At 37.1% G+C, this 22694-nt stretch overlaps 1 protein-coding gene across 3 annotated transcripts in view; it reads left to right on the forward strand.

The window, feature by feature from the left end:
* The window catches only part of UNC79 (unc-79 homolog (C. elegans)), a 238074-nt gene that overhangs the window by 776 nt on the left and 214604 nt on the right, over positions 1–22694 (forward strand). The window contains exon 1 of one of the 3 annotated variants that reach the window (XM_014549088.1): positions 7–98. The exons of 1 other annotated variant lie outside the window; for it this stretch is intronic. In XM_014549088.1, the coding sequence (XP_014404574.1) occupies positions 77–98 (22 nt within the window). In that variant the 5' untranslated portion in view covers positions 7–76. Of the gene's footprint in view, positions 1–6; positions 99–9168; positions 9241–22694 lie in introns of those variants that run through there. One more of the 3 variants, XM_014549086.1, reaches the window with a different exon arrangement.

The raw sequence follows: 22694 nt of genomic DNA on the forward strand, positions 1-22694 counted from the left end.
CGCAACATCGCTGGCGGAGCGAGGGAGCTCACACGACACAGATTTTTGGGCAAAGCCTTTCCATCTGGACAGCACCATGTCCACCAAAGCGGAGCAGTGTAAGTAGCAGCCGGCCTGGCGTTCTGGCCCGGCCTCCAGCTGGGAACTATTGCAGTTGCGGCGTTTGCGGCTGCCGGGAGACCTTGGCATCGTGCTGGTGCGGGGGTGGGGGCTACGGCGCTGTCCCCGGTGCTGAAACATAATGCAGCCTTCGTCGGGCTTGTGGAGGGGTTTCGCAAGACTGAAAGACCCTGCGAAATGAAATTAAAATGGGGTCATTCTCGGGAAAAAAGGAGGTCTCGCATCTTTCAGATAAACATTTCGGTGTCTCTTGTTGGAGTGGGGGAAGGGGGGGCAGCGGCAAATCAGGGGCGGGGAACTGTCAGTGCAACCAAAGCCGGCCTGGCCTTCTGAGCATGCCCAGTTCTCGGTGCTGGAGCCAAAGGGGAGTTTGTCTGCAGTTTCCACTTCGGGTTGGAGAGGCAAGAAGGGACGAAAAAGGGGAGGGGGGCGGGGGGAGCCAGGAGCCTGGCAGAATTCAGGATCCAGTGTGAGGTTAATCAGCTCAGGAAAACCAACATATGCTAAAACTAAGCACAATTATAGGTTAAAGCCGGAGTAGGTGCTTGCAGCAAAGTGAAAGGGTCTCTGGGGGAATGATCTAACCCTTTTTGTAGGGCAGCTCACACAAACTCTAACAAATAACAGGAGGATTTTAGTTGTTCCAGTAATGACTGACTGTGTGTTTGGTTGGAAACAACCTGCTAACTCCTTGTGGACAGAGGAAGTTTCTAATATGCTCCCTATAGTCTTTTATTGCAGTGTGCATTAGTAGGCCTTCAGTATGCACTTGGTAGGCTGATTAATGTGAAACCTTTTCCTGAGTGCACTTGAGGAATTCAGGAACTTAAACTTCTGATTGTTTTTTTATTAAGCAATGCGTTTGAATAAAAAATATACCTAACCGTATTCATCTAATTGATTCTTGTTTCTTTCAAAGTAGTACACAGTTATGTTGATAATATTGTCACTACTTTAAAGTCTTTGTAATTCTTCTTTGGAATGCTATTAAAGCCATTCTGGGAGAATTTGTATTTACCCAAATCAGCAGTCTCATTATTTGGGGGCAGTAGCATGTATATGATAAAATGCAATCTGTCACTTATTTACCAGCTAGGTTAAGTGAACTGAAAACCATGGAATTCCAAGATTGATGGTTCAGTAGAGATTGACAATACACCCTTACCATCTAGTATTTATACCTCTTTGCAATGTTTTATTTCCTTATCTGTGAACCTGGGGTAACAATGCTGATGGGGTTTTTGTGATTATAAATGAGAGGATACACATACATGAAAGGTTGAGTAGTGAGCCTAGCACATAGCAAGTACTCAATAAATGATGGTTATAATACTGATAGTTATTTCCCACTTAATAGTCCATCTCTTCTAAATAGGAAGTTCTTTTGTGATTTTTTTTAAAAAATATATTTTATTGATTTTTTACAGAGAGGAAGGGAGAGAGATAGAGAGTTAGAAACATCGATGAGAGAGAAACATCGATCAGCTGCCTCCTGCACACTTCCCACTGGAGATGTGCCCGCAACCAAGGTACATGCCCTTGACCGGAATCGAACCCGGGACCTCTCAGTCCGCAGGCCGACGCTCTATCCACTGAGCCAAACCGGCCACGGCTTTTGTGATTTTTTTTTTGCCTGTCTCCAGAAGTTAAATCTAAACCTCAAAGATAAAATTTGCGTCTATGGAGGCTTTCAAAAAAATTGGATGCATCATGTTTTGAGTAATGACAACATACTTGGAATCAATGTGGATCTTCCCACTTGAGGATATCACACTCTTGAAGGTTATATTATAGTTCAATTGTTAAAAAGAAACCCACCACCTGTGATTTGATTTTATAGTTACATGTTACATAAGTAATTTCAGGTCAAAGCCAGTGAGTATTACTTTCCTCTTCCTGTGTTTTCTTTTCCTTGTTATATTTTGAGATGCACTGGATGCTTTTTCTTGTCTTCTTCCTGGACAGTTAATGCCAAGGTAAATAAAATCTACACGTGGACCCAGTTATGTAGCACAGGAGTGTGTAGTTAAGCAGCTATTTTAGAATTGTTTGTAAAACAGGTTTTTTTCATCTGTAGATGATGGAAAGGACACCATGTGGATTTGAGTTTTGCATGCCCTTTTAATGAACTGTGAGACACTGGACAATTAATTTAATAGTTTTGTGCCTCTTTAAGAGTTTTCATCTATGACGTGAGAAATAGTAGCAGCAGCTGCTTTTGTTTAATCCTAAGGGTTTGGAGGGCAAATGAGGTAAATGAGAGTAGGCTGTAAAAAGGATAAGGATGCTTTGGGTGTTTTTAAGAATCTTTATTTAGAGTGAGGGAAGATAATTTCTTTTTCTCTTACATGCATGAACATGAATGGGTTGACACTCTAGTGCACATTATAAACTTGAAAATAGAGCAAACACATAAAAGGCTGCGTAGTTGATGTTCATGAAGGGTGAACATTTTTTAATAAAGAAAAGTTGCAGGTCTGTGGTATTTTCGCCTTGGACTCAGTAGGAGTATGGCGAAGGGGAAAGAGAAAGAGAAGGAAATGCCAGAAGACTTTTCTTTTCTACTGGATGTGAAGCCCACTATTGGATTTTTCTCTTCCACTGGATGGGAGAGAATGAGAGAATTCATTTCTCCTCTGCGTTCAGGAGTGTGCACAGTGCCACTTGCCTAAGGACCAGAAGTGGAGAATTAGATTTAATACAATGTTAAAATATTATTTCTGTTACTCTTCTTCCTGAGGCCTCTTGATATAGGTAAAGGTTTCACTGGTACAGGAAGTAGACATAGTTTGGTTGAACCAGCAAAGAGGAAGTAATTGCATTTCAACCCAAATTACGTGATTTACCTTTGAAATGTAATGTACCATGGATATGTGAAAAAGATTTTGTTTTTATGCAGCGGTATTTCCTTTTATGAATAAGTGAAGAAGTAATAATGATGAAAGAGAGGCTAATTTTAACAAATGTGTAGTTTGGAGCCTGTTTTTATACATACGATCTGTTTGTTCCCTATGCTATATGTAGAACCATCATAAGAGAAGGTGAAAGCTTTCTAGCAATTTCTCAGGCAATAGCACAAGAGTTAAATTTTTTTCCTCCAAGTGCTTCTTTTTCTAACAAAATTCACTGTAGTGAAAATGTTTGTGTAGCTGATATAGAATCGGGAATGATAAAAATAAGAATTTATAGTTCTTTTATTTGGAATTCTAAAGAGGAGCCCAAGTCTCCTGCACCTCCAGCCTTTTCCATCGTCTAAGAATTAAAATTGACCAATCTGGAGTACTTTGGATGTATGCTTCCAAAAGCAGCTTGCTTTTGATAGCAGCAGAATTAAGAGTTGGGTTCCAGAATCAGTCTGCTGCCTGGGTATGAATCCTGGCTCTGCTTCTTACTATTGGTGTGACCTTGAACAAGTTAAGTCAACCTCTCTAAGCCTCGAATGCATATATATAAAACGGGGATAATCATCATTGTTGTGAAGTTTAAGTGAGATGAACTAAGAAAAATGCTTAGCACAGAATCCTGGCACTTAATGTTAGCTATTATCATTATCATCATCATTAAGTATCAAATCTTGTGCTTGCTGCTATATTATAAATTTGGAGTTAGCGCCCCAGAAAAATATTATTTAAATGGGACATAGACTATTGGACTTTTTTTTTTCTCTTTTCCTTGTCTCCAGGTCTCCTCTACAGCAATCAGCCTAACCCATTTTTAGTGTGAGAGGATCTCTGCATGGCTTGACTTGATTTATTTTTTATTATTATTTTTTAAAATATATTTTATTGATTTTTTTACAGAGAGGAAGGGTGTGCCCGAAACCCAGGTACATGCCCTTGACCGGAATCGAACCTGGGACCCTTCAGTCCTCAGGCTGACACTCTGTCCACTGAGCCAAACCGGTTAGGGCTGACTTGATTTATTTTAAACAAAACGTTTCTAAGGCATGAACTGCCTATCCATCACCTTTTGTATTATGATAACAGTGTAGCAGCTGGTAAATATAAATCCGTTATATAAATATCCATCAAAATGTTTGTCAAGCTTGGATATTAAACTGCTGATAATTTGAGCATAAACTCAGAATAGCTAATGATAGAAATGTGAATGTATGCTATTTTTAATGTATTTATCCTACTCAACATCCTTCTCTCAGTAACTAAAAGTCTTTTTAATTACATCAAAACCAAGCATTTTAAAGAGTACAGCTAATTAGCAATATGTTTGAAGTTGAACTTGGCCCTCTCCTGTCATGTTTAAGGGCCATGCTTGGAGAAATCAATAGAATGTTTAAAATTTTTACGTACATATATGGTAGTATTAGTAAAATAGAAAAGTACTTCTCCTTTGAATAGCACTGCAACCTGTACTTGTTCAGAAATCTTTGCACAACGTTGCTAACTTCTTATAGATGAAACTCTGGTTTTATTCATATTTTATTTAAAAATTAGAGTGTGGGTTATTTGCTCTTGTTCACTCTCATATCAGTTATCAACTCTTTGTGGATGACATCCAAATACAATTTTCTAGTCTAAACATGCCTCTTGAACTATAAGCCTCTATCTCTATTGAGGCATCCTATAGACATCTCAAACCCAAACTCATTGTCTTCTGTTCCAAATTTATATTTCTTTTTATATATTACTCACTTCAATGAATGGCACCACTACCTACCCATTAATCCTAGTCAATTTGGGCATCTTCTTAAACTTCTACTCTCCGTTATTAGTATCCAACAAATCACCAAACCTTGTTGATTCTAGCACATCCAACCAAATCGCTGCCTTAAACTTCTTGAGTTACATTGGACCGTGTTTTCTTTTTTTTGTGTGTGTGTGTTTTAAAGTTCCTCCAATGTATCATGTTCTTTTTGCCTGAAATGGCTTTCTTTCCCTCGATGGCCCTCTTCTTTGCCTTTTTATTGTTCAATATTTAGCTTAGAAGCTTTACTTGATTGCCAGTCTTACCCAGTATGCCCCACTCGTGTGCTCACATTGTATTGCATAATTAGCTCTCTTGTTAGGTGCCCACATTTACTTTGTGTGTAGACTGTATTATGTTCATCTCTGCGCCTCTTGTGTGCAAACACCATTGTCTAGTGAACAGTGTTTACACAAAAACTGTTTCTTGAATAAGTACAAATGATCGAGAGTGACTTAAAAGTCTTTTACTAGTATGAAGAAGGATTGCAGCCCTGGCTGGAGTGGTTCAGTGGATAGAGTGTCAGCCTGAGCACTGAAAGGTCTCTGGTTCAATTCCTGGTCAAGGAGATGTACCTGGATTGCAATTCATCCCTGGCCCAAGCGGGAGGCAACCAATCGATGTGTCTCTCTCACATCAGTGTTTCTCTCTCTCTCTCTCTCTCTCTCTCTCTCTCTCTCTCTCCCCCCTCACTCTCTCTAAAAATCAATGGAGAAAAAATATCCTTTGGTGAAGATTAACAACAACAAAAAAGGATTGCATAATCAAGTTTCAGATATCATTAATTTGAAGATTACACATTGTCATCAATGTGAAGTTCTGCTTTTCAAATAGATTTACAGTTAAATAAAAATACACTTGTCAAAAGTACTTAAACATATTTGCTGAATTAAATTTTATAGTATTTATATAACAAATTATACCTTTCCTGAACAGTCATTGTGTTTTTGGTTCTTTCTGATCAGTTAAAATTTTCTATTATTATATTCAACATAATAATTATGATTACTAATTAGTAGACAATCTTAGTACACAGCCAACTGTTTTTCTTAAGATAAAATGATAATACATCTGAAGTCTGTAACTCTTCATGCTGTAGTTTGATTTGGATCCTTTTATAATACACTTAGAGGCCTGATGCACGAAATTCATGCAAGAGTTGGCCTTCCTTCCCCCGGCTGCTGGCACCGGCTTCCCTCTGGCACCCCGGACCCGGGCTTCCCTCTGGCTGCTGTCAGACACCCGGGCCCGGACTTCTCTCTGGCCCAGCTTGGTCTGGAAGGACTTCCAGAATGATATCTGGAATGATGTCTGGTCTAATTAGCATATTACCCTTTTATTATTATAGATACTAGAGGCCTGATGCACGAAATTTATGCAAGGGGGCTCAGCACTCGCAGCCCCAGCTTCGTCCGGAAGGTCGTCCGGAAGGACGTTTGGCTGTCTGGTCTAATTAGCATATTACCCTTTTATTATTATTGATGTTCAAGTTTTATATATTGGTTACTCAACCAATAAATGGGATTTAAGTTGGGATTTTCATTTTGCAGTGTTGTTATATTGGAAATTCACATGCATTTATTTCTTACATTCTGCAAAAATATGGGTAGCTCTGTATAATGGGTCTATCTTTTCTTTCATTTTTATTTTTATACATGACGGCTGTTGATTTTTTGTGCTAATTTTATAACTTTACTAAATTATTTTCTTTTTGTAGTTGTTTTTCCATTTATCCTTTGGGTTTTCAAGATGTATTATTATATAATTTGAATATAGAAAATAGTTTTATCCTTTCTTTTCTGTCCAGTTCTTATATCTCTAAATGCTTTATTTCTAATTGGATTGTCAAGTATCTCCAACACAATATTAAATATAACATAGAGAGTGAGTATTCTTGTTTTAAATTTTAGTTGGAAAGTTTCTACTATTTCACTATTAAGTAAGATATTCTTTTGGGCTGAGATAATGTACAGTGGGGCCTTGACTTACGAGTTTAATTTGTTCCGTGACGGAGCTTGTAACTCAAATTACTCGTATGTCAAATCAAGAAGTGAACGAGTGAGACAAGTGATGCTGGGCTGATGTGGCGTTCACTGTGACATTCGCTGCACCAACTAGCGGTGGGGTATCTGAAGCTGGCTCGTAACCTGAATTTTAGCTCGCAACTCAAAGCAAAAAATCGGCCGAGAGAGACGAGAGAGACGGCGGCTCGTATCTTGAAAAACTCGTTAGTCGGGACACTCGTAAGTCAAGACCCCACTGTACTTAGGAAATAACCATCAATTCCTATATTATTGACTTAAAGAAAAACCTGAATGGTGTTGAACTTTGTCAAGTTCATGTCCTGTATCCATGGAGACCATGTAATTCTCTTAACTTTATTAATATGCTGGATTTAATTTCATCATATCTAATTTAATAATTTTTTGCATTGATATTCACATGTTAGATGTGTCCATAGGTGTTATTTCTTTTTTACAGGGGTGATATGGGAAGTAATTCTAGTCAGGAACTATGAACAACCCTATATTTATTACATAAGATGAGTCTGGAAGTTCTATTTTTTCTATGCACTGGAGTGATTTTTGTTGTTGTTAATCCTCACCAGAGGATATTTTTTCCATTGATTTTTAGAGAGAGTGGAAAGGATGGGGGGAAGAGGATACAGAGAGTGAGAGAGGGAGAGCATGAGAAACACTGATGTGAGGGAGACATCCACTGGTTGCCTCCTGCATGCACCCTGACAGGGCTGGAATCCAATTTGCAACCCAAGTACGTGCCCTTGACCGGGAATTTAACTGGTGACCCTTCCATGTGCAGGCCAATGCTCCAACTGGCCTGGGCGATACTCTGGAATGATTAAAGTAACATTGAGGTTATCTGATCTTTAAAAGTTCATTCAGTCCCCCTGTAAAACCCTCTAGCCTGGTGCTTTTTAGTAGTGGAACTCTAACTTCTTTCTCTATTTCCTCTATGACCCTTGTTCTATTTGGACTTTGTGTTTCTACTGGGGTCAATTTTGGTAAGTTTTATTTCTCTAAAAATGTATTCAGTTCATCTAAGTTTTCAAATTTGTTTGCATAGAATTATGCAAAAGTGTCTTTTAGAAATTTAACAATTTCTATTATGTTGATGTAACTCCTTGTCATATCTAATGTGGTGTATTTAGTGTAATTTGTGTCTTCACCCTTCCTTTAAAAATTTATTTATTTATTTATTTATTTATTTATTTATTTATTTAGAAAGAGAGAAAAACATTGATTTGGTGTTCCACTTATTTATGCATTTTTGTATGTGCCCTGACTGGGGATCAAACCTACAACCTTGGGGTTTCAGGATGATGCTCTAACCAACAGAGCTACCCAGCCAGGACCCCTCCTTTATTCTTGATTGAGTTAGTTAGCGGTTTGTATGTTGTTGATTTCTTTTAGGGAATCGTTTTTGGATTTATGTATTAATTCTATTGTTGTTTTTTCTAAATTAATTTATGCTTACATTATTCTCCTTTTTCTTGGTTTCTTTGTTTTATTTTAGAGGTTATTTGTTAGCTTTTTGAGTTGGGTATCAATTTATTTATTTTAATATTTTGATATAGGCATTTAATGCAATATATTTTCCTTTGATACTTCTTTTCTATGTAGCCTATGGACTCCTTGTAATGTCAGGCTTTTATTATTATTTTCAAGAGATTCTGCAATTTAATTTAGTATTTGCCTTGGACCCAAGAGTTATTTAAAAGTGCGCTAATAAAATCCATGTGGAAAGAAGTTTTGTTCTTTTTAAATTTTGTTATTGATTTCTATTTTTATTGCATTATAGCCTAAGAATGATATTTGCATTATTTCTGTTCTTTGGAACTTAATGAATTTTTGTGTGTGTGTGGCCTAACATTTGGACATTTTTTGTGAATGTTCCAAGTGCACTTGAAAATAAGTTTAATCTGCGTTTTTGGAATCCAGAGCTTGATATAAGCTATAAGATCTACCATTATGTTGTCTAGGTCTTCTATACTTGATTAATTTTTAGTTGGCTTGGTTTTGGATTGTGAGGTATGTTAAAGTTTTCTTGTTAGTGTTTCTGTCTATTTCTCCTTGCATTTTCTGTAGGTTGCTGCTTAATGAAAATTATTATTATTATTAGTTCATAAATATAGTAACTGCAATATCTTCATTGTGAATTGTAGCTTTAAGAATTATAACGTGTTCTTCTTTATATATTTTAATGCTTTTTGCTTTCAATTCCACCTTGTCAGATATCAAGATTATGACCCCGTTTTCTTTTTGTGTTTGCCTGATGTATCTTTCTCCATCCTTTTATTTTTAACTCTTTTGAATCTCTTTGTTTTAGGTGTGTCTTGTATTCTGCATAGTGTTGGATTTTGCTTTATTAGCCAATCTGAAAATCCTTTTCTTTCAATAGGTGAGTTAAGCCCATTTACATCTATTGATATGATTAAAATGTTTGGCCTCAGTTCTATCGTATTGTTTTATTTTTAAGTCTTTTGTATCTATACTTTTTTTCATTATGCAGTGGGTTTTATCTGCTTGTTTGTTCCATTGTTTAACTTTATACTAATACTTTTTATGCCATTAGTCCATTTTTTTTGGACTTAAATTGGTTTCTTACATTGAACAATATTGAAATTAGCTTGTAACTTTTCCCCTTGCTCCTTCTATCTCAGTATCTGATTTAAAATAATATCTTTTTATTTCCAATTAATATTAATTAGGTAATCATATCATATGCACTCTTTATTTCCCCATCCCAATTTTTGATTATTATACTATGCTTTATTCTCTCCTTTATAACTATGGTTTAGCTTTGTTCTACAGGGATATTTATATTTAATGCTCACAACTAATTCTTATATTAGTGTCTCTTGGTTTCTTTGGTTGTCTGAATGTTCTTTCCTAATAGGAAGGACACACAGGATCACTGTACCCTGAGTTTTGGGAAGTTTACAATAGTTTACAGCTTTGTACTTGGAGGTCAGTTGGAGTAGATGTAAATTGCTTAACTCATATTTTCCTTCCTTGAATGTCTTAAATTTGTTACATCATTTTTCTAGGGGGAATTAAGAATTGTTGAAAAGTCTGGTGAAGGTCTTATTTTCTTTTCCTTATTTTGCCTGGTTGCCTAAATGATTTTTTATAAAAGTAGTTTTAACTGTAATATGACTCACTGTTGGCCATGTTAAAATGATTGTGGTTTATCCTTTCAAAATATGTAATGTTGAGATTTTTTTTTAAATTTTAAAAGAGTGTTCTGGAATTATAATTTTAATATTTATTTTTTCTATTGTTTGACATTCTTTGCAATCCCTATCATATGTATGATGGGTTTTTTTCTGTTTTTGATAATCTTCTATATGGATCCGTTTTTATTGACTATTTTTAAAATCCTTTCATTTCTTTTCCAGTTTTTTAGAGTCTACTGTACAATATACTTTTATTAGTCTTATATGTGAGCTAGCTTATTCATGGTGATTTTGCATGTTAAGTAGAGATATAATTATTTAGCCCTTAATTTAAAATGTTGAATATAAATTAAAAATTGAAACTTTTCAGTTGAATATTTTTTTATTTCTCATAAATCCAAAGTTTTTATTATGCGTAAATACAGACATCTGACTATGCCATTATGTCTTCTAGTGTAGACATGCCCAAGCACCTATGTATTGGAATACTTGTTATTTTGTTCTCTTTTTGTTTATTATGGAAATGATTATACATAATAATATTCACTTATTTTGAAAGCATAGTTGAATGAATTTTGCTAAGTATATACAGGGGTAGGCAAAAGTAGGTCTACAGTTATACTACAAATAAATAAACAATAATAAATAAATACAAGAATGAACTGTTTCGTGTATTTACAATTGTAAACCTACTTTTGCCACTCCTTGTCAGTTGTGCAATCACCATCCTCATCAGTATAAAGAACAGTCCCTTAACCCTAAAAAGATTCCTGTGTTCCTTTGCTCATGACCCTCTTTTTACACCCAGTTCTGGAATTTCATATAAATGGAATCATTCAGTGCATAGTCATTTCAGTGTGATTTATTTTATTTAGCATAAAGTTTTTGAGATTCATTCATATTGTTGAGTGTATTAATATTTTGTTTCTTCTTAGTGCTCTTTAATATTTCATGGTATGTATATACTATTTGGATTGTTTCCTGTTTTGGGCCATATGAATAATGCTGCTTAAAGTATTTGCATACATGTTTTTATTCCTGCAGGGTGAATACCTAGAATTGCTTGACAATATGGTAAATGAATATTTAATGTTATGAGATATTGCCATATTATTTTTCAAAGTGGCTGTAACATTTTTTATTCTCATCAATAATGTAGGAGAGAGTTCCAGTTGCCCAAAATCCTCATCACACTTGGTATTGACAGACTTTTTAACTTTAGTCATTCTCGTGGGTGTATAATGGTATTTCATTGTGGTTTTAATTAGCATTTCTCTGAGGACTAGTGATGTTGAGTACCATTTCATGTGCTTATTGGCCATTTGTATATCTTCTTCTGGGAAATATCTATTGCAATCTTTCGTTCATTTTAATTAGATTTTTGGTTTTCTTTCTATTGATTGTAAGATTACTTTATATATTCTGAATACAAGCTCTGTGTTTTGAAAAATTTTGCTTCCATTCTGTGGCTTACCTTTGTGTTTTCTTAGCTATGACTTTTGAGAAGTGGAACTTTTAAGTCATGAAATCCATTTAAAAAGTTTCTTATTTAAAAAAAATTTTTTTTATTGATTTTAGAGAGAGGAAGGGAGAGGGAGAGATAGAAACATCAATGAGAGGGAAATACCAATCAGTTGCCTCCTGCACGCCCCCTACTAGGGATCAAACCCGCAACCTAGGCATATGCTCCCAATGGGAAATTAAACCAGCGACCTATTGGTACCTGGGATCACGCTCAATTCACTGAGCCACACCAGCCTGGCTATGAAGTCCATTTTATCAATTTTTTTTTTTTTTATCATTTGTGCTTTTGGTGTTTTGTTTGAGAAATCTTTGCCTTACTTAATAATATGAAGATTTTCTCCAGTGTTTTCTTCTGGAAATATAATACTTTAATCTTTAACATTTAGGTCTTTGAACATCTTCGAGTCAATCTTTATGTATGGTATGAGTTAAGTTTTGAGGTTCATTATTTCCATATGCAATATCCAGTTGTTCCAACATCGTTTGTTGTAAAATCTATCTTATCTCCATTAAATTATCTTGGTAACTTTGTTAAAAATCAACCAACCATTTATGTTTGAGTCTATTTCTAGACTCTATTATGTTTATTAATTTCTATGTCTATCCAATGCCAGTGACATATTACTGTCTCTACTACTTTAAGTTTATAGTAAGCCTTGAAATCAGGTAGTATAAATCCTCCAACTTTTTCAAAATTGTTTTTTAGCTGTTTTAGGTCCTTTGCTTTCTATGTAAACTTAAAAATCAATGTCTCTTTCTTTCATTCTTTCTTTTTTTTTTAAAGACACTTATTTGGGTTTTGGCTTATAGGTCAATTAAAAAGGATTATTATTTTAACAACATTGAGTTTTCCAACCCTTGGAATGATATATATAGATATAGATATAGATATATAGATATTTATATATATATATCTGTATATATAGATATAGAACTATATCTATATCTATATCTATATCTATATCTATATCTATATCTATATCTATATCTATACACTCACACACATTTAGGTCTTATTTAACTCCCATTATAAATCTTGTCACATTGTTCATTAAATTTATTCCTAAGTATTTTTATGAATGGAGCTGTTACCTAAATTTCATTTTCTAATTATATGGTGTTAATATAGAGAAATACAATTGATTTTTGGGTGTTGATCTAATATTCTGCACCCCTGCAATGTTCACTTATTTAGTCTAGTAGCTTTTTGGGGGGATTACTTATGGTTTTCAATACACACAATCATATCATCTATACTAATAAAAGGGTAATATGCTAATTAGACCAGATAGACCGGATGTCTTCTGGACGTCCTTCCAGACAAAGCTGCAGTGGCTGCGAGGACTGAGGAGGGCTGGCAGCCACAGCAGCTGGCAGTGGCAGCAGCAGCGGGGTGATGGGGGCGGCGCCTTCCCCTGATCAGCCTGGTTGCCTCCTGCAGAGGGAGGCCAGAGGCAGCAGCAGAGGCAGGAAGATGGGGGCGGCGCTTTCCCCTGATTGGCCCGGGCGCCTCCCACAGAGGGAGGCCAGACTGCGGCTTAGGCCCGCTCCCTGTGCGGAACGGGCCTAAGCCGTCAGTAGGACATCCCCTGAGGGCTCCTGGACTGTGAGAGGGGGCAGGCCAGGCTGAGGGACCCCCCCCCCCCAGGGCACAAATTTTCATGCACCGGGCCTCTAGTCTGTGAATAAAGTTTTATATCTACCTTTCCAGTCTTCTTATTTCTATTTATTGCCTGCTGTACTGGCTAGGACCTACAGAACAATGTAAATGAAAGTAATGTGAGTGCACATCCTTGCCTTGTGTAGAAAGCTTTGAGCCTTTCACAATATTAAATCAACCTTGCATTCCTGAAACAAACCACTTTTGGTCATAATATATATTCTTTTAAAATATTGTTGTACTCCATTTTTGCTTATGTTTTTTTTTTCTTCAATATATTTTATTGATCTTTTACAAAGAGGAAAGCAGAGAGATAGAGAGTCAGAAACATCGATGAGAGAGAAACATCGATCAGCTGCCTCCTGCACACCCCCCACTGGGGATGTGCCCGCAACCAAGGCACATGCCCTTGACCGGAATCGAACCCGGGACCCTTCAGTCTGCAGGCCGACACTCTATCCACTGAGCCAAACCGGTTAGGGCATTTTTGCTTATGTTTTGTTAAGGATTTTTGTATCTATGTTCTTGATCAATATAGGTCTATAGTTTTCTTGTGATATCTTTGTTTGGTTTTGGAATTGGAGTAAAATTGGTCTCATAAAATGAGTTTGGAAGTGTTCCTCTTTTTATATTTTCTGGAAGAGTTTGTATAGAATGGATATTCAATTTTCCTTAAATTTTTGATAAAATTTATATTACTGAAGCCATTGGGATCTGAAGGCTATTGTTGTTTTGTGTGTGTGTGTGTGTGTGTGTGTGTGTGTGTGTGTGTGTGTGCAGGGCAGAAGGTTTTAATTTTTAAATTCAATTTAGTTGATACAGAGCTGTTCAAGTTGTTTTTGTTGTTGTTTTAATTTATTCTTTGTCAACTTTGTTATCTGTGTCTTTCAAGGAATTTGCTCATTTTGTACATTTGACAAATTTGTCTAGTTGTCCATTTATTGATATAAAGTTGTTTATAATAATCCCCTATTATTCTTTCTGCATATGTAGAAACTGTTGCTATGTGTTTTAGTTTCTGATATGGGCAATTTATGTTTCTCTTTTTTCTTGACCTGTCTGTTTAGAGATTTATCAATTTTTTTTATCTTCTCAAAGGACCAGCATTTGGTTTTGATTATTTTTTAAAATTATTTTTCTGTTTTCTATTTTATTGATTTCTGCACTTATCTGTACTATTTCCTTCTTTCAGTTTGGTTTGGATTTAATTATAGTTTCTTAGAGTGAAAGCTTATTTTATTGATTTGAGACCTTTCTGCGTTTCTAATATAGGTACTTAAAGCCATAAATATCCTTGTAAGCCCTACTTTAGCTGCATTCCACAAATTTGGATAGGTTGTATTTTCATTATTGCTTAGCTCACAGTTTTTTGTAATTTATTCTGTAATTTTTTCTTTGACCCAAAGTCTCTTTAGAAATATGTATTTTAATTTCCAAATATTTGGGATTTTCATCATTCTTATTTATTGTTTTTGATTTCTAAAAATTCAATTTTTGTCAGAAAACAAAAAATTTCAATTTTTTTTGCATGAATTGAAACTTGTTTTATGGCCCAAAACATGGTTTGTACTGGTAAACATCCATGTGCACTTGAAAAAGAATATATACTCTGCATTTTTTGGGTGATGTGTTCAAGTCTTTTACATCCTTGCTGGTGTTGTCTAGTTTTCCTATCGATTGTTGATCAAAGCATATTGCAGTCTTTAGCTATGATTACAAAATTGTCTGTTTTTTGCCTTTAAATCTGTCAATTTTTGCTTCATGTGTTTTGAAGCTCCATTATTGGGTTCATACTCATTATGATTGTTATGTTTTCCAGTTGCAGCATCTATTTTTTCATTATGGGGTATCTTCTTTATCCTTGTTAATATGTATTGTTTTGAAATCTACTTATCTGATATTAATAATACTACTTCAGCTTACTGTTTGAGTGGCATATATAGGGTAGGACAAAAGTAAGTTTATAGTTGTGAGTACACAAAACACAGTTTATTCTTGTATTATTATTTATTACTAGAGTCCCAGTGTATGATTTCGTGCACAGGTGGGGTCCAGCCGGCCGGGGGGAGGGACTGCTGGCGGTTGGCAGGCTGGCCCCACCCTAAATTGGGGTTGGGGGACCAATTGGGGGTGGGGCAGGCTGGGGACAGGGGCTGCGGGCAGTTGACCAGCCAGCCCCAACCTGGTCGAACTCCGGGTTGAACTCCCAGTCAAACTCCTGGTCGAGGGGACAATTTGCTTATTAACCTTTTATTATATAGGATTTTCCATATGAACAACTGTAAACCTACTTTTGCCCCACCCTGTATTTTGCATTTATTTCCTTTAAACCTTTAAAAATTTCTTTTTGGCTTCTTAGGCATTATCTTTTACATTTTTAAGTAAAGGTTGTCCTAGCAATTATAATGTACATTCTTAATTTTTCATAGTTAACATATAATTAATTATGTATTATTTAAAATATAGAAATCTTGTAGTCTTATAGGCCTGTATCCCTCTTCCTTTTGTAGTTGTTATATGTAATACATGTTATATAACCCACTAGACTAGACAATGCTATGATTTTAATTTTAAAGTTATATGGTTAATAAAGAAATTAAGAGGAAAAACAAAATACATTATTGTTTTAGCCAGTTTGGCTCAGTGGATAGAATGTCAGCCTGTGGACTGAAGGGTCCTGGGCTGGGTTTGATTCCTGTCAAGGGCACCTACCTTGGTTACAGGCTCAGGAAGCAACCGATTGTTGTTTCTCCCCTCCCTTCCACTCTCTCTAAAAATCAATGGAAAAATATCCTCAGGTGAGGATTAACAAAAACACAAAAACAAAACAACAAACAAAATGAACAAACAAACAAACAAAATATATGCAGTCTTTTGTATTTACAAGGAGATCTGTAATTTCTGCTTCTCTTCATTCTTTTCTGAGGAGCTATGTTCCCATCTGGTATCATTTTTCTTCAGCCCCAAAACTTTTTAAAATCTTTTTTTACAGTGCAGCTCTGCTTATAACCAAATTTCTTCATCTGAAAATGCCTTTATTTTGCTTTTATTCTTTTTTAAAAAAATATATTTTATTGATTTTTTACAGAGAGGAAGGGTGAGGGATAGAGAGTTAGAAACATTGATGAGAGAGAAACATCGATCAGCTGACTCCTGCACACCCCCTACTAGGGATGTGCCTGCAACCAAGGTACATGCCCTTGACCGGAATTGAACCTGGGACCCTTAAGTCCACAGGCTAATCCTCTATCCACTGAGCCAAACCGGTTAGGGCTTGCTTTTATTCTTGAAGGATATTTTTTCTAAATATATAATTCTGCTTTGACAGCTTTTTTCTCTTTTCAGTACTTTCTATCTGGCCTTAATGGTTTCAGAGGGGAATTCAGCTAACAAATTTTACTACATCCATAATATGTATGTAATATACAAACAGTCCTTGGGTTACGTGGGACTCGCCGTACGTCGTTTTGTGGTTACGTCGCCATCTCCCATCTATATATATAAAAGCCTAAGCGACTGTCCGACTGGCCAACCGATAGCTATGATGTTCACTGACCACCAGGGGGCAGATGCTCAACACAGGAGCTGCTGAGCTACTGTGACTTAGCAGCTGCGGTTCTTGGGTGATGAGTCCAATTCCAGGGTGTGTCACCCAAGAACCGCCCTCTCGAAATCCGGGACCCCTTGAGGGATGTTGTAGAGCTGGTTTCGGCCTGGTCCCTGCAGGCCAGGCTGAGGGACCCCACTGGTGCACGAATCCGTGCACTGGGCCTCTAGTTTATTTATTTTTTAAAAAGTTCCGTCATTTCGACGTATGTACATATGTGCTTTATGTTTTTTATTATTTATTTACCACAAGTAAAGGTCAGGAATTGTTATCTTTCTTTTAATTTTTTTTTTTACTGTTTCACTTCATTACTGCTGTGTATGTGCTCCATGTAAGTGACGTAGGTGCTTATGTAGGTGGGTTCCGCTTACGGCGAAAATTGCGTTAAGTCACGTCGTAGGAATGGATCTCCACGTACCCTGAGGACCTACTGTATATATTTTTCTCTTGATGCTTTCAAGATATACTGTTTATCTCTGGCTTCTTTCGGCATAGGTTGCGAGATGTTTATTCTGTCATGTTTGCTTTGCTTATTTTGTGTGTGAAAATTTCTGTTTTAAAAAAGTCAAATTTGGTATATTATTGGCTATTATTTCTTCACATATTTTCTTCTGCTCCATTCTTTTTGTCCTCTCCTTTCGATATTCTATTTACACATCCTTAATTTTACTGTTTGATGTTATGTAACAGGTCTCTGAGGCTCTGTTCATTTTCTTCCCCAATCTTTTTTTTGTGTGTGTTCTTCAACCTTGAATACCTCTATTGATCTATTTCCAAGTTCATGTAGTCTTTCCTCTGTCATGTCCATTTGACTAAGTCCATCCAGTGAATTTTTTTAATTCAGAAATTTATATTTTTTCAGTTCTAGAATTTTCATCCTGTTCTTTTTTAAAAATCATTTTTATTTTTCTGTTGGGACTTCTTATTTCTCTGATGAGTCTCATGCATTGAAAGCATATTTTGTTTTACTTCACTGAGGATAGGTATACTAGTTGTATATACCTTTCTGTTAGTTCCAACATCTGTTTTACTTCACGATGGAACTAGACTGATTTTCTTTTCTTCTGTGAACGTGTTTCATTTTCTTGGTTCTTTGTATCTTGGATAATTTTGGATTGTATCCCGGACATTATAAAGGTTAAGTTGTAGAGACTTTGGATTCTATTATTTCCCACTGATGAATAGTGTTTCCTTTATTTTACTAGGTCATTTTCTTGTCTGGGCTTGCACTGTAAACTCTGTTGCTTATGCAGCAACTTTTTACTCAGTTCAGATCTTTTGCCTTTAGCTGGGTTGCTTTGAGTCTGTTTTGTATCTGTGTGGTTCTAGGGATCCGTCAGGGAGGTGGGTACTCAGAGTCTGCAGGTCCCCTTTCCCTTGCGGGATTCCCCTACTTGCTTTAACATTCATGTTTGCCAGCTTTCCTGGTTCCCCAGGTCAGAAAGGTGTGGCTCTTTCTGTGTGTCCTCACCTCTGTGCATGCTGCTGGGACTGCACTTAGCCCCAGGCTAAATGCCATGAGCCTGCTCCCCTCCTCTCTGCTTCTGTCCATTCCCCTGTGCTCTCAGGCTGCTGCTTTTCCATCGTGTCCAAGCTTTGTAGTTATTTTCCGTGACAGGAGGAGGGGTTGTTGGTAGAGATTTAGTTTATCATAACCAGAAGCCTCTTTATTTCTTTTTAATTTTTAAGAATTCCTCCTTTCCTTGTTTTATTTTACTTAAGCATTATCCATGTTTCTATTTATTCCTGTTTCTATTGGTTGTCTTCATTTTAAAACTATTTAAAAAATATCTTATTTCTAATTATCTCCAGAGTTCTTTCACCTTCCTTTTCAGATTCTCTCTTCTCTAGTCACCTAATTCAGTGTGCTTAATAACAGTTTCGATCATTTCCTTAATTTCTTTTAGCTTTTTTTGAAATCTGAGGTTACAGTTTTTGTCTGTTTAGTGCACATGTTTCTGCTTCTTATTTCCTTTCTCTTAAGATAAATCCGTATGGGATTTTCTGTTGCTCATTTTTTAAAGCAAAATAAGTTCTCTGTAATTTTAGGAGGGAGTGTTAGGTCAGGATAACTTTAGGGCTCCTCTTCTATTTTCTTGTTTTACAAAGTGATAAAAATATGCTCTTGTTCTTTCTGAGACCTGTTTTCTTTAGTTGTATTTTATTTGGACTTTCTCCTCTGCATCTAATATCCTTGCACTGTTCAGTGGGGATTCTACTCACAGCAGTTACTTCTGAGCATGGGGCTTTATCCTGGTTTGTTAGAGTTTAGAGTTGAGCCCCTGCTCCCTCATTAGAGATCTTAGCACCTGAAGAACCCCCTCCCTGCTTTGACTTCTGTTTCAGGTTGGGTCACCAATGTTCCCTGTGAGTACCTGTGGACGAATTGAGAATTCTCCTGTCCAGAGGACCATCAGGCCCAAAGGCCTTCCTTTTGTGTCTTCCTGCATGGATGCTGATAGCACATGGATGTGTAGCTGTCAGAAGTTTGTCCCATCCTCTGATAACTGGTACACAGTGCTACTTTGTCACCTAATTTTGTTGTAGATATTTTCTTTGGGTTGTCATCCTCATTGTTCTGTCTGTTTTTAGTCGAGGGGCTTGGGTTGATTTAAAAACTATGCTGCTGCCTGGCTGGTGTGGCTCAGTGGTTGAGTGTCAACCTGTGAACCAGGAGGTCATGATTCAGTTCCCATTCAGGGTGCGTGCCCGGGTTGCAGGCTCGATCCCCAGTGTGGGGCCTGCAGGAGTCAGCCAAACAATGATTCTCTCTCATCACTGATGTTTCTATCTCTTCCTCCTTCTCCTTTCCTCTCTGGAATCAATAAAAATATATTTTAAAAAATACACTTTGCTGCTGCCATTTCCCTCTTCCCAGATCCCTCCTGTTTTAGCATATTTAACTAGACTCTTTAAAAAACCCTGTCTCTGGTAGTTGAGAGTAATTTATTGAATAAATGGTTGCAGCCTTTAGAACCAGGCTTGTGACTATTCACCCACTCTTTGTGTCTGTATTAAGATGAAGTCATGGCAGCCCCTTTAGTCCTTTCCTTTTTTCTGTTGCCACTAAGAGGAGATGACCAAAATTTGTAAATAAGGGAACCTTGAAATCAATGGCAATATTGTGTTTTCCTTACACCACTGAGTTTGGGATTGCTCTTCAGTTCTTTTTTAAATTTATTGACTTCAGAGAGAGAAAGGGAGAGGGAAAGAGAAATAAAAACATGAATAATGAGAGAGAATCATTGATCCGCTGTCTTCTGCATGCCCCCTACTGGGGACCAAGCCCGCAACTTGGGCATGTGCCCTGACCAGGAATCGAACTGTGACCTACTGGGTTATAGGTCGATGCTTAACCACTGAGAAACACTGGCTGGGTGCTCTTCAGTTTTTTGAAATTAAATACTACATTGTTTATATTCACTACCGGTTTATATACATGCTGAGGGGATGAAACTCTAAAGAAAAGCAAAATAATGCTTAAACAGAAAAAATATTTACCTTTATGATGAGTGAGGGGGATGAAAGTAGAGCTAGATACAGTAAATATCTTTTTATCTGGTGGTGGGTACCTGAGTGTGCATTTAGTATTATTTTTGAAACTGTATACGTAATTTATTCTCTCTTCATATCATGAAGATGAGCTAAATTGAGTCTCTGAGACACAGTTTGAATTCAGTATCCTTGCGAGCCCCTTCTGGGGTTGTCATTGATCAAGGCCAGGAGTGAGTCCAAGGAAAGCAAGGTTCACCATAGTTGGGGCTTTTGGTGGATGTGGAAGTGTGAACCAAGTACTGTACCTCTGGCAAAAATATGGTTGAGAATGGGTTACTCTGTATTTTCTGCTTAAGCTTGACATGACCTACCCCTAGGTCTTAGAAGTAGGTCAAAGGAGAATTCTTTGGGGGGTAAAATGAGCATCATTAGGTGTTGCAGGAGACTGTGAAGGAGAGTAGGAACTTCTTTGGCTTACGGACAAGTAAGAATGGGGGCACACTCACCCAGGCATTCTGTGTCGGGTTAAAAACCCAGCATATTGGGTGTGGGGCCCTTGGTGACGACAGCTTTCAACAGTCTCTCTTGGACCATGGCGCTGTAATCTTGACTGATTGCCTCCTATGCCTGATGCACAGCTGGGTCTTTCCTAGGAGAAAGGATGCATGGGAAATACATTTTTTGAAACCATGAAAGTCTAAGCATGTCTTTATTTTTTATTTACAGCTCGCCTAAATAAGGATTTCTATTTTGAGAGTAATTTTTCCCCCTGGGTTTTAAAGGCATTACTTCATTTCTGTCTTGCTCCAGGGTTGCTTTGAGAAGTCCAAAGTCATGAGTTTCTGACATTTTACAATGATGTGCCTTGTTATGTGTCAACTTTTATTCCTTATGGTAGACTTTTTAAATCTACTGTATTCTAAAATTTTCTTAACAGTTTTGTTAATGATTTTAGCTCTTTTGGTTCTGCTATTGCCTTTTTCTGGAACTCCTTTTATTCTGATATTGGACCTACTGGATTGATCATTGCTCTCTTATTTTGTCTTTTGTTTGTTTTTGCTATACTTTGGGGTGTGGGGAATTTCCTTAACTGTATCTTCTAACCCTTCTATTGATTATTTATTTCTATCTTAACAGTTTTGTTAATGATTTTAGCTCTTTTGGTTCTGCTATTGCCTTTTTCTGGAACTCCTTTTATTCTGATATTGGACCTACTGGATTGATCATTGCTCTCTTATTTTGTCTTTTGTTTGTTTTTGCTATACTTTGGGGTGTGGGGAATTTCCTTAACTGTATCTTCTAACCCTTCTATTGATTATTTATTTCTACTAAAAAAAAAAATATATATATATAAATTTCTATTGATTTTGGAGAGGAAGGGAGCGGGAGAAAGAGATAGAAACATCAATGATGAGAGAGAATCAGATTTGCTGTCTCTTGCATGCCTCCCACTGGGGATCTAGCCCACAACCCAGGCATGTGCCCTGACTGGGAATCGAACCATGACCTCCTGGTTCATAGGTTGATGCTCAACTGCTGAGCCACACTGGTCAGGCTCTAGGATCATATTTTTAATTTTCAAGGATTCCTATGTTTGTTTTCTGCATTTTTTTACACTATTGAATTTAATAGAAAATATTATATTGTAAACAAGCCCATTGATCTATTAGCTTAAAACAGAATAGCAGCACAATCATGTATAAAAGCTAAAGACAAAATGCTGGTACCAAACACAGTACTTTAGAGGCAGAGCTGGGCTCTGAAAGATCTTCCCCAGAAATAGAGGCAGCAGTAGCTTGAAACAGGCACAAAGACAGGGAGGAGGAGGCTTAGAAGAGTACAAGGAAGGTAGAGAATAGACTCACCTTGTGAAGAATAAAGGGACAAAAGAGTTCTATTTCCTGATGTTCTGGAAACATCAGAGCACGCCACATAAACCTGAGAGGGGTAGAAGGGCAGGGTATTTTAGGTGGGGAAAGGCAACTTTAGAAGCATTTGTATGTTGTCTTAGCACTCAACTTATGTATTGTGACAACTCATAATTGAGCTGCTTGCCTCAGCCCCCATCACCTTGGCTGAACACCACATTGAAATTGTGCCGTGTCTGTTGCCCCAGTGGGCCTTCTACTTGTTAATGAGTATGTAAAAAGAGGGAGTCCCAGTGAGGCCTTGGAACAAAAGCACAGGACTCTGGTGGAAAGAGGGCTTCTGCCTTCCTCCCAGTGCTGGAGGGTCCCTGAGGGAGAGGAGTTTCGTGTTGCTGGGCCCCTTGAGGTTCTGAGTTTATCAGCAAAGCCTTCTCTTTAAGCCTATGCTCCCAAGCCCTCCCCCTAGGAGTCCTCAGAGTTTATGGAAAGGCCAACTGGGAGAGGGAGAGGGGGGAGAGGGAT

The sequence above is a fragment of the Myotis brandtii genome, unplaced genomic scaffold, assembly GCF_000412655.1.
Source record: "Myotis brandtii unplaced genomic scaffold, ASM41265v1 scaffold535, whole genome shotgun sequence".
Classification (NCBI taxonomy): domain Eukaryota; kingdom Metazoa; phylum Chordata; class Mammalia; order Chiroptera; family Vespertilionidae; genus Myotis; species Myotis brandtii.